This window comes from Nyctereutes procyonoides, unplaced genomic scaffold (genome assembly GCF_905146905.1).
Source record: "Nyctereutes procyonoides isolate TBG_1078 unplaced genomic scaffold, NYPRO_anot_genome, whole genome shotgun sequence".
In the NCBI taxonomy this organism is placed as follows: Eukaryota; Metazoa; Chordata; class Mammalia; order Carnivora; family Canidae; genus Nyctereutes; species Nyctereutes procyonoides.
The window spans coordinates 26622511-26634248 of NW_026575052.1; the positions used below are offsets into that span (position 1 = coordinate 26622511).

The 11738-nt window shown below is 51.4% G+C and overlaps 1 protein-coding gene across 1 annotated transcript; it reads left to right on the top strand.

Annotated features, from left to right (window-relative positions):
- Window positions 1-332: 332 nt before the first annotated feature.
- On the top strand, window positions 333-2753 carry CCL17 (C-C motif chemokine ligand 17). The gene is made up of 3 exons (XM_055331174.1): window positions 333-402; window positions 1857-1974; window positions 2590-2753. Exons 1-3 carry the CDS (start codon window positions 333-335, stop codon window positions 2699-2701), a joined length of 300 nt encoding a protein of 99 aa, XP_055187149.1. The 3' UTR covers window positions 2702-2753.
- The last annotated feature ends 8985 nt before the right edge of the window (window positions 2754-11738 follow it).

Consider the following 11738-nt stretch of genomic DNA (forward strand, 5'->3'; position numbering starts at 1 on the left):
AGAGGAACCAAGAAATGTCCCCGTGAAAGGAGAAGTGTGTCACTGCCACGGCCCCCAGACACACATACCCGACCTCTGTCCCTAAATTAAGTGCCCATTCTCTGGAAAGCCACAAACATTCCAAGACTGGACTTGTGCTGAATCATCTCAAATCTTCAGACTCCACTGGTGTAGGGAAGGATGTGTGTGTGTGGGTGTGTGGGGGGGGTGACAGGAGGTGGGGCAAAATCCCCGAAGAGGTTAAATAGGTCACCTCCACGCGTGGCTGCCATCCTCGCCTCCCCCCCCGTGCAGAAGGACACACACTCGCAGTCTCCTGGGCTCCTGGCACCATGATTCCCTTGAAGATGCTGCTCCTGGTCACGCTCCTCCTGGGGGCTTCTCTGCAGGTCGCCCATGCAGGTAAGAGCAGAGGAGACGTGGCCAGAGGAAGGGACACTGAGACAGGAGTGCTGAGGGTGTCAAGATCGCGGCCGCAATGCCCACTACTCTTGCAGGAGTTACAGCCCAGCTCTTGCTCCAGGGACGGAGGAGGCTGGCAGTAGTAGGATTCTGAGGGAGGCATTCAAAGGGAAAGGATGAGGAGGAGCAGGAGGATGCCACCCCAGAGTTTGGGGATCGGCTCCACCCAGAGCAGAGTGAAGGCCCGCTCTGGCTGCGCAGGTGAGAGGCAGTGATCTTGGTTGTGTTTGGACCATGGAAAACGACCTATTTTCAGAAGCATCGGTTAGCGCGTCTGTTTTATTCACGGCTCTTTCTCCTCACTGAGGGAATTAGCGGGAAGGCAGGAGCGCTGGCTCCCGGAGCCCACGAAGAGCGAGCGGCCCACGCACGGCTGGAAGGGAAAGGCCGGCATCAGCCCCGTGCGAGCACAGCCACGGCGGGCCAGGCTCTGCACGCCACGGGGCCGCGGCCCTGACCGGTGGCTCTCGCTTCTGTGCACGCGGCCGGGGCAGCTCCATGAGTGGGTCCAACCCAGTTATACCCCCGAGACGGCCGGAGGCTGCTGGGGGCTTCTAGAAAACACTCCAGCATAGCATTAATTAAAGCCACATATCACCTATTGGCCGATTTGCAGATGTTGGGTGCTTTTTCTTGTACCAAGAGAAGGAAGCCAGGGCCCAGGAAAGTGTCTTTGCACCCTGGGCTTCCATGTAATCATCTGTAAAATGGGAGTAGTGACAGTGCCTGTCTCTGGGTACACTGTGAGGGCTGAATGAGCTCTGGTAGGCCGAGGCTCAGCCCAGAGCCTGTCCCAGGGGAGATTCTTGGATGGTTCTGGGCTGGGATTTGAGTGTGTGCACACACAGATGCACACACAGAGACACACATAGATGCACACCAATATATATATATACACAGATCCCCCAAACACACAGAAACATTTGTGCATACACATACAAACACTCATGTCCTCTGCCCCCGAGCACACAGAAAGACCTCATACACACAAATGTGTGCTCACACAGGTGACACACAGACACAAACATGCAAAGGCACACATTCACACGCACACCCATAGACGTGTGCACACAAACCCTCCCAAACACACACGGATGTAAGCACAGAGAGACATACAAGCCCACAGGGATCCCCAAAGCACAAAGACCTTATGTGCACAAATGTACATATTCTGACACTCACAAGACACCTCGTCCCCAGGAGGCTCACACACACACACACACACACACACACACACACACACGGACCTACTCTGACACCACATGCACACACAGATCAGCACAGACGCGCACACAGACATGCACACTTGGACTCCCCTCCACAGGGTAGGCCACAGACCTCCCCCCTTCACAGACACTCTTGGACACCCCTGCTCCTGCCTCCTTTCTCCACAGCTCGAGGCACCAACGTGGGTCGGGAGTGCTGCCTAGAGTACTTCAAAGGAGCCATTCCTATCAGCAGGCTGACAAGGTGGTACAAGACCTCAGGGGAGTGTCCCAAGGATGCCATCGTGTAAGTGTGCCCTGGCCCCCTCCCATTCCCCCATCCTTGCTCCTAGGAGCTGAGTCTGGGGCAGACCCTATAGCTTCCAGGAGGACCACTGTGGAAAGGACAGAGGGGGCCTTCATCGCCTGCTTCCCACCCTGACCCTGCTCCCTATGGCAGCTCCTGCACCCCACACTGTGGGACCCAAAAGGCCCCAGGCTGTGAGGTTAAACCTCTTTACCAAATTATGGGGAAACTGAAGCCCCTAAGAGACAGGGCAGCCCTATAGCACACAGGCAGTCAGAGGCCAGCATGGTCACTTCCCAGGCTTGGACTTGAGCCGGGCCCGTCCTGGGCACCCCCGGTTCCCAGGCTTTAGGTGGGAGCAGGCCAGCTGAAGTGGGGCTGCTGAGGCAGGATGTCCTACAGACCTGGCTCCCTAGGGGACCGGCAGGGACTTGGGAGTCAGGAATCACTGAGAACAGAGCCTGACGTGCCAGATCTGCCACTGAGGAGCTCCATGACTTTGGGCAAGTTCTCGCTCCCCTTGGGGCCTGCTCAGTGCAGAGCGAGGCTGATCCCTGGGCACTGGAAGGCCTTGTTGCCCTGACACCTGCTGACGGGTTTCTCCCTCTCCTGCAGGTTTGTAACTGTCCAAGGCAAGTCCATCTGTTCCGACCCCAAGGACAAGAGGGTGAAGAAGGCTGTCAGATATTTACAAAGAAACTGGAAGGGAGGGCCCCAAGAGTCCTGATTCCTGCCTGGACCATTTGGAGACCTCCACCCTCAGCATTTGCTACCCCAACCTCCAGCTGCTGGAGTCCAGTGGAGGCCCTCCAAGGACAAAGGTGAACCCTGTCCCCTCTTCTGGATGGAACCATGGCATGAAAGAGCCCAGATTAAAGTCTGTCTCTTTGTACCTTAGTCTGAGTCTGCGTGTTCTGTGCACCACCCTGTCACACTGGAAGGGCCCTCAGAGAATTCTGGTCCTGCCCTGTCCAGGCCAGAAGGGGAAACTGAGTCTGAGAGAAGGACCTGGCTACTGCAGACCACATGTGAGGGGTGAGAGAAGGTCCTGGTGAGAGAGACTCCAGCAGGGTAGCTGAGGGTGTCCTTGGGATGAGCCCCACCTCCAAGAGACCTTCCCCAAGAACAGCTGCCCAGCGGGCTCTCTCTCTTGCTCCGATTCCTCTTGCTCTTACGGACCGTAGGGCAGCCCATTGTGATGGGGTTGTTCCAGTTGACTGCTGTGTGGGTCTCTCAGTCCTGGCTCCTCCATTAGAAGGGAGCACCCTGAACCACCCCAAGCACCCCACAACCTAAATGCTGAAAAAGATGAGGGATGGGGAGGTTAGGGTCTCCCTACCCCCAGACCCTTCTGAGCAAGCTCGTCTAGGCCCATACTGTAGTGTACAGGGTGGAGGAAGCCAGGTTTTCGGATTCTAGTTCTGTGTCACTCTCCTGACCAGCCATGGCCTGTGGCTTCTCTCTCCAGGACGCAGTCTAGGGGCAGGGGCATGGGGTCCTTCTCTTCCTAGGACTGCTAACTGCACTGTCTGCTGGGACTGCATCAGGAGTTAATTTCAGGCAAAGTTTTACCCCCGGTTGCCCCCTTGTGCTCAGCCCTCTTATTGCGGGCCAGATGACAGACCCAAGACCACTTTTAGTAGGGGCAGGAATAAAACAGGACAAACAACAACAATAATAATAATGAGACCAATGATGGTGAACCGGCTTCTTTGTGGCCCCAAGATCTCCTCGACCACAGGTGGGCTCTTCCCCGGCCCCGATCCCCAGGAGTATCCCTCCAACAACTAATTGCCTTGGACTCAGGATCCTGGGGGCTGCTGGGTCTGAGTTCTTTGTGGAACTGTCTTCTGATCCGCTGCATGAGGCGGGGTGGGGAGTGGAGGAAAGATGATCTCAGAATAGAGGGAGGCAAGAAAGAGCCCCAGTGAGAGCAGAGGAGAACAGGGGCTGGGGTCGGGACCCCTCACCCTTGTGGTCCGGAGCCTAAAGACACCCAGAGGACACGCGTCTCATCCATGTGCAGAGCATTTTAAAAGAAGCAAAACTTTTTTGTCTGAGTGGAATCTTCCTCAGAGGCCTATTTGTAAATTCAGAGGAGCTGAGCTTGCTGAGAACTGCGAGGATGTTTAACCGCACGATGAGGATGTAAGGGAGGGGGTGGTAGTGAGGGGTGACAAGAGGCAGGAGATAGGACCAGCCACCATGCCCCTCTGTAAAGGGGTCATCTGAAGGAATTGTGACTTGGGGACCCGCCCCCCCCCCCGACTGGTGAGAAAGAGGACCACATGACGTGGACTAGAGAACAGAGAGCAGAGAGGGCGCTGGCATCACCTTGTTCCTCCCACCCCTCCCTTGACTGAAATCCAGGCCCCTTGGGAGCTCAGCTGGGCTGCACTGACCCTCCGCCAGCTCTGCGCTCTGGCCTCAGCCCAACTTCTAGCACATTCTGCCTCCTTTACTATACTTATGGCACATTTGCCTTACCGAGCTCACAGGGGCTGGTATTGGGGTCAGGTGAGTCAGTCCCTGACTCATTTGTGAGGGTGGGGAGATGCCTTGTGCACAGTGGACATGTGACATCTTCATCACTCAGCCCCCTGGGCGGCCTCCACGAGGGGCACGCACAGAGAGAAATCCCGGAGGAGCTGATGTGGTAACGGGGAAGTTAGAACTGTGTTGCTCTGCGCTTGGCCACCAGAGGGCGCTTCGGCCTCCCCGCAGATAGAGATGGAGCCGGAGGCTCCTCAGCAGGACGGCCCTGGCCTCTTCCACCCGGTCCCTGGGGGCCCAGGGTTACCCGCATCCGACGGTAGCTGCCGGGGGCCCCGGGCTCACAGTGTCTGCAGCTGATCAGCCCTTCTGCTGGGGGAGCAGAGGCAGAGAAACCACCACCACTTTGCCTGGGGCTAGCCCGATGACAAGGAAGGGCCACTAAAGCCAACAGTGACATGGCCAGTGCCCAGAGCACCGCGCCGGGGCCCTTCTCACCACATGTTCTTAGATTCTCTATTAGCCTATTTGGCCTCCAGTTATCACGGGGCTGAAGTCATGGCTGAAGCTTGTTTCACCTTCCCTGCGTTCCAGCTCTGGAAAGCATGCAAAAATCCCAGGGCAAACTCTCCAGCTGACCTTGGGCTCATTCCTCTAGAGCCCCCTTTTTATAACTCACACCCCAGCTCGCCTGGGGCCAGGGACCCCTGCCCTAAGTCTGTGGGAATTACTCACACTAGCCAACCCTCAGTTTTCTGAGCCCAGAAGTGCTTTTCCCATGGGGACTCCAATAAAGGCTTCTCCCCAGACCCCAGGGTGGTGTCCCATGGCCCCTTCTCTTGGGAAATGTCAGTAGAGAATTATCTGACTAGCACTGACCTCTCTCCATCATCAACCCAGGCCCCTACATAAACTAAAACCCCACAGGTATGTTTTAACACAAGGGTCGGGGACCTGCTCTATATCCGTTCTGCTGCTGACTGGCTCTGAGGCCTTGGCACAGTCACTCCACTTTTCTGGGCCTGTTTCTCCCTAAAATGATGAAATTGGACCCTCTCTAATGGGCTTGAGGATGGGCCCAGTCAAGAGAATGAGGGCTTAGTTGGCTGCTTTTCTGCTCCCACATGGCCCATAGGGGATCAGAGTCTCAGAAATACTGTAGTTTCCTCCTAATTGAACTGACATTTTATTGATTTATAAAACCTGCTTATGAGTCAAGACAAATCTCTTATCTCTCATATATGTAACTAATTTGTTTCCCTAGTTTATTAGGGTTTAGCCCATGCTTATTTTCCATGCCCTTTAGATTGAAATATTTAATATTTCTATAACAAAACCTTTTGGTCATTAAAACAAAGGGAGGGTAGGGACGCCTGGGTGGCTCAGCCGTTGAGCATCTGCTCAGGGTGTGATCCTGGGATCAAGTCCTGCATTGAGTTCCCTGCAGGGAGCCTGCTTCTCCCTCTGCCTATGTCTCTGCCTCTCTCTGTGTCTCTTGTGAATAAATAAAATATTAAAAAAAAAAGGGAGGGCATGCTCAGTGAACAGACACCCATGTTCGTAGCAGCATGAGCTGCCATAGCTAAAAGGTGGAAGCAGCCCAGACGTCCATCAAGGGATGAGTGGATAAATAGTGGTGTGCACCTACAGTGGGGTATTATTCAGCCACAGAAAGGAGCGAGCACTGATGTGTGTTACAAGGTGGATGAACTTTGAAAACGTGCCAAGAGCAGCCACGTGTGGAAGGTCACATACTGTATGACTCCATTCACGTGACATGCCCAGAACCGGCAAGACCCCAGACAGCCGGCAGATGGGTGTTACCAGAAGCAGGGAGGATGGGGAGAAAGCCTAGCTACTGGGCAGGTACACGGCTGCCTTGGGGATGATGGGATTGTTTGGAACGAGACAAGAGTGATGGTTGCACAATCTATTGTTCACATTAAAATGGTTAATTTAAAAAAATAATAAATAAATAAAATGGTTAATTTTATGTTATGTCAATCTGACCTCAAAAAAAAGAGGCAATTTTCACATTAAGTCCTTTTATGCAGAGAAACACTATAAAAACAGCACAGGGCAGGGGGTACCTAAGGGCTCAGTAGATTTAGCATCTTTCTTCAGATCAGGTCACAATCTCAAGGTCCTGGGATGGAACCCCATGGGGCTCCCTGCTCAGCCGAGTCTGCTTCTCTCTTTTCCTCTGCCTCGCGTTGCTTGTTCTCTCTCTCTCCCCCTCTGTCTCTCTCAAATAAACAAATAAAATCTTAAAAAAAAATTAAGGGATCCCTGGGTGGCGCAGCGGTTTAGCGCCTGCCTTTGGCCCAGGGCGCGATCCTGGAGACCCGGGATCGAATCCCACATCGGGCTCCCGGTGCATGGAGCCTGCTTCTCCCTCTGCCTGCGTCTCCGCCTCTCTCTCTCTCTCTATCATAAATAATAAATAAAAATCTAAAAAAAATTAAAAGCAGCATGGGTGTGCTGGGCATCACTTCAGGAGACAGAACGCTTCTGCAGAGGGCAGAGGAGGGAAGGAAAGGGATAACACAGCTGTAATATTTCATGTATTAAAGAATAGAGTTAATCTGAGTTAAAACAAGTCCAGCTGTGTTACAGTATATCTAACTCTATTTGAACTCCAGCGTGATGTACAGGAAAAAATGCTTAGGTGCTTGTCAACAAAGAGAGAAGGGAGAGAGAAAGGGAGGGACGGACTTCCTAGTGCTGCTGAGCACCTCTGAGCCTAATGCAGCTTCCAGATTGTCACAGGGCGGCACAGCGGTGGACGGTGGGCTCCAGGCGGCGGTCAGCCTGCACCTGCACCACCAGGACGTGACAACGGAAGGTCGGGGCAATGGCCGTGGAGGCCCAAGGGGAGCCTTGGGTCCCTAGCCCCCAGTCCCTGTCGCTATGACAGGACAGTCACGGAAGCAAGGAAAGACTGAGGCAGCAGAGAAGGTAACGAAAGCATAAATCCGTGAAAATTGCCTCTTTTTTTTTTTCCAGACCACAGAAATCTTCATCGCACTTCTTTATGGATAGCATCACCCTGTTTTAGTGGGAAGGGAATTCGAGAATTAATAGCACCTCCTGGAGAACACACAGCACGCAGCCTGCACCAGGTCAGGGACTGCTGCTAAGACAACTTTTTTTTTTTTTTAAGATTCTATTTATTCATTTATTTAGCGTGTGTGAGCATGAGCAGGGGGAGGGGCAGAGGGAGAGAGAGAGGATCTAGAAAACACCCTCTAAGTGTGGAGCCTGCCTCCGGGGCCCATCTCATGACCCCCAGATCACAACCTGAGCTGAAATCAAGTCAGATGCTCCACTGAGCCCCTCAGACGCCCCCAGAAAACTATTATTTTTAGAATTGAACATTCTGTACCACTTTTGACTTCATAGGAGTCCACTCTTGCTTGCTTTCTGGAAACTTCCTTGAACTGTCTCTTTACACGATGATGCTGAGATAGTGTGTCCCTTTTACCTTCTGTGGCTAATCATTCTCATGGAGTCCTCTCTCTTCGTGTCCATTTCATTTGGGTTAGTTTTCTCTTTCCTGTCCTTGCTGCCTGTTCGTAGCACTTGCCACCTCCTAGTGCTCTCTCCCACGTCTACTTCACCTCTGGGATTTCATCTTTCTTCACGCCTTGCCTCAGCTCTGCCGTTTCAGGTCTGCACCACAGGAATCCCTCTCTCTTTATGCATTGATCATTCCTATGAGCTCTAGTGTCTCTGTGCTATACTTCGTCCATGTGTGGTTCTTTTGGTCACAGGTAATATTTATCTGCTTTGCTATTATCAAATGAGTGTTGATTCTACTTTTACAATTTTGAATGGAATTTTAACCGTGCCAAATATTTCCTGGAGGTTCATGGTAGAGGTGCAGGACTGCGTTCTGGACTAGCAAGCAATTTCCTTAACATTCAGGGTTTTATGTGTGGGTTTTCCTAGTTTTTTTTTTTGTTTTGTTTTTTGAGAAAGAGAGAGAGGGAGGGAGAGGTGGGGGGGAGGGGCAGAGGGAGAAGAAGAAGGAAAATCTTAAGTAGACCCCCACCCCCAGCACAAATCCTGACACTGATCTCACAAACCTGAGATCATGACTGGAGCCAAAACCAAGAGTTGGTTGCCTCACCGACTGAGCCACCCAGGTGCCCCTTCCTAGTTTTTTTTTTTTTAATGAAATTTTTCATAAGTACAACAGAATGTATATGTAAGGTATGCAAACCAATAATAGAATAAGCACCTGTATAGCCTCCATCCAGCTTAATAAAAAGAACCTTCACCAATTCTTGGTCCTGGTCCCATGTGTAACCCCCCTCCCCCCATACAACAGACGAGCTGTAGGATGGTCACAAACCAAAGCCTCTCTTCTCCTGCCCAACAACCAGTGCCTTCTGCTCACGAGGCTTCTCTGGGATTCTTCTGATTAGAAGCTCCACTTCCTCTCTTTACAGAATGTCATCTTCCCATCGACCTCTAGAGACAATTATGTTCCTGAACTTTATCATTCTTCTTTTCTTTCGTTTGTCGCCTATGTGTATGTACATAATATGTACAATATATATCCCTCACATTAATGATCTTGTATGTTTTCAAACTTTGCACTCTGTGGGAAAGAACACATCGCATGCGTACACTCTGTTGTGGCTCTGAGATCCCTCCACGCTGATGTGCGTGGCTATAGCACACCATTTTCCACCACATGATGACATGACTCATTCACCTATCCTCTTGTTAAAGGCCATTTGGACTACTTCCAGGTTCTTGCTATTACAGATAGTGCTGCTTTGAACATTTTTTAGCATGTCTCCTGGTGCATGCATAGAAACAACTTTTCTAGGGCAGTGATTCTCAATCCTGGATGCATTTTAGAAAGGATTACCTGGGAAAGCTTTGCAAATACACTGACACCCGAATCCCTATTTGAAAAGATTAACTTCATTGGTCGTTGGCAAGGAGGGGTCCCATGCATAGGTGGTTGTTTTTTTGAAGCCACCCAATGGATTCTAACATACAGCTTGAATTGAAACTGACCTGATAGGGTGTAACCATCCCAACAAATCCCATCAGCTGTGGGAAGAGTCCCACCTGGCCACACCTTTGCCAATTCTTGGTCATGGTCCCATGTGTAGCTCCTCTCCCCCCATACAACAGACGAGCTGTAGGATGGTCACAAAGCAAAGCCTCTCTTCTCCTGCCCAACAACCAGTGCCTCCTGCTCGGGAGGCTTCTCTGTGGGATTCTTCCTTCAGCCCCACTGTTGCCCAGCATGCTGGAACCCCATTACAACCAAGGAAGGTGTGGTTGGCTCCACTATCCATCCCACTCAGTGCTTTAGAGTGACTTCTGGGAGAGGGGAAGTTCTAAGCAAAAGATCTTATAGTGTTTACTAAACAATTAAGATTCCCAGCCCCATCTCAGACTCATGACTGACCCAGAAAGTCCAAGGGTGTCAGGTACTTGTACTTTTAAAGGTCCTCCCTCAGCAGGTGGCAGGTCACTTACTGGCTCGCCCCGTGTTCTCAAATGTGAACTGAGGTTGTAGTCGGTGATCTTAGACTATTTGGGGCTCAAAACCTCCCCTTAGAAATGGGGGTCTTACAAAGTCACAAGATGTCTGCTCACTGTGCTGAACTCCGAGAACAGATGTGTGCTGCTGATCAGCAAGGCCTCTCTGCAGCTTGCTGGCCCAACCCTGAGCCCCCATGTGGGTGGCCCAACAGCTGCCAACATGGCACCTTTAACTGGGCCAAGTGTAGCAGACAGGAGATAGTGTCACCCTTTTTGCCAGCAATGACAGGAATGCAGAACAAGGATCAGGTCGGCAAGGGCTAGTGACATTTGCCCCAGGCTCTGCTAAACCCAACCCGAGAAGCTCTTTGGTTCAGAATCTCCTGTCCTCAACCTGAAGTTTAGAGATTTTTGTCCTTCACCTTGGTATCTGCAACGGATGCATCTAACAGCGTCTCAGCTGTTCTCAGTATCAGTTAACATGACATCTAGTCTTGGGCTTAATTAGTTTGCTTTTGTGGCCTAACAGATCACCACAGATCTAGGGACTTAAAACCATACACATCTGCCCTTGCAGATTTTGTGGGTCAGGACTCCAGGCCCAGGGTCTCCCTGGCTGCAGTGTTGAAGGCTTCCTCCTGGCTAGAGGGTCCACAGGGTCCGCTCTCAGCTCTAGGAGGCCCCTCTAGGACCTTCTCTCCACATGGCAGCTTTAGAAGGCCAGAAGAAACTCTTAGTTTTCCAGTTTCCTTTCACCACTGATGAGGGCAGCCCACTCAGGGTAAGTGACCTTTTAACTGAAAGTCCCTTAGAGACTTAAATTACTTGTGCCAAATCCTTTCGCTTTTGCCGAACTTCACCTAATATCAGAGGCGATGTGAGAATATGATGGGACCTCATACTCACAGGCCCTGCTCAATCTCAGGGGCAGGGGGTGACACAAGGGTTTGGGAATTGGGGTCATCTTGGAACCCTGCCGACCACAGGGGCTCTGAAGTCAAACAGAACTTAGCAACGCCCAGAAAATCCACCTGCGGGGACCAGAATAAGCAAAAGCAAACTTAGAGAATCAAGTCAAGTTTCAAGGACAAATACCAACAAACACTTCCATTTATTAGTAATGTATACGAATCCTGGTCTCTAATCTCTGCACCCAACATGGGGCTCAAGTTTAGGAGCCAGCAATCAAGAGTCATGTGCTCTACTGACTGAGTCAGCCGGGCACCCCCCACCCTGCCCCCTCACCATCCTGATCTCTTAAATCCATACAATCTCTCCAACTATTTGGCAAGATCAATTCCAAGTCTGTGTGAATAACAAAGATAATGAGAGGTCTCTTGATCAGAGATTGTTTAAGATTTCTGTCCTGCTTTCCTTTAAAACCTCATCAACTGGGCAGCCTGGGTGGCTCAGCAGTTTAGCGCCGCCTTCCCCCAGGGCATGATCCTGGAGACCCAGGATCGAGTCCCACGTCGGGCTCCCTGCATGGAGCCTGCTTCTCCCTCTGCCTGTGTCTCTGCCTCTTTCTGTGTGTGTCTTTCATGAATGAATAAATAAAATCTTTAAAAAAATAAATAAAACCTCATCAACTTGGCCTCTCCTAAAGTAAATGAAGAGAGTCCCTGATCCTTAACTGTAGGACTGGCCCCACCAGTGTGACACTAAGGCTCTTCCAAAAAGAAAGTTTTGTGGCCTAAGCTGAGCTCAGATGGCTGTGTCAGACATCACACACACAAACACAGCGCTCTCCACAACAGATA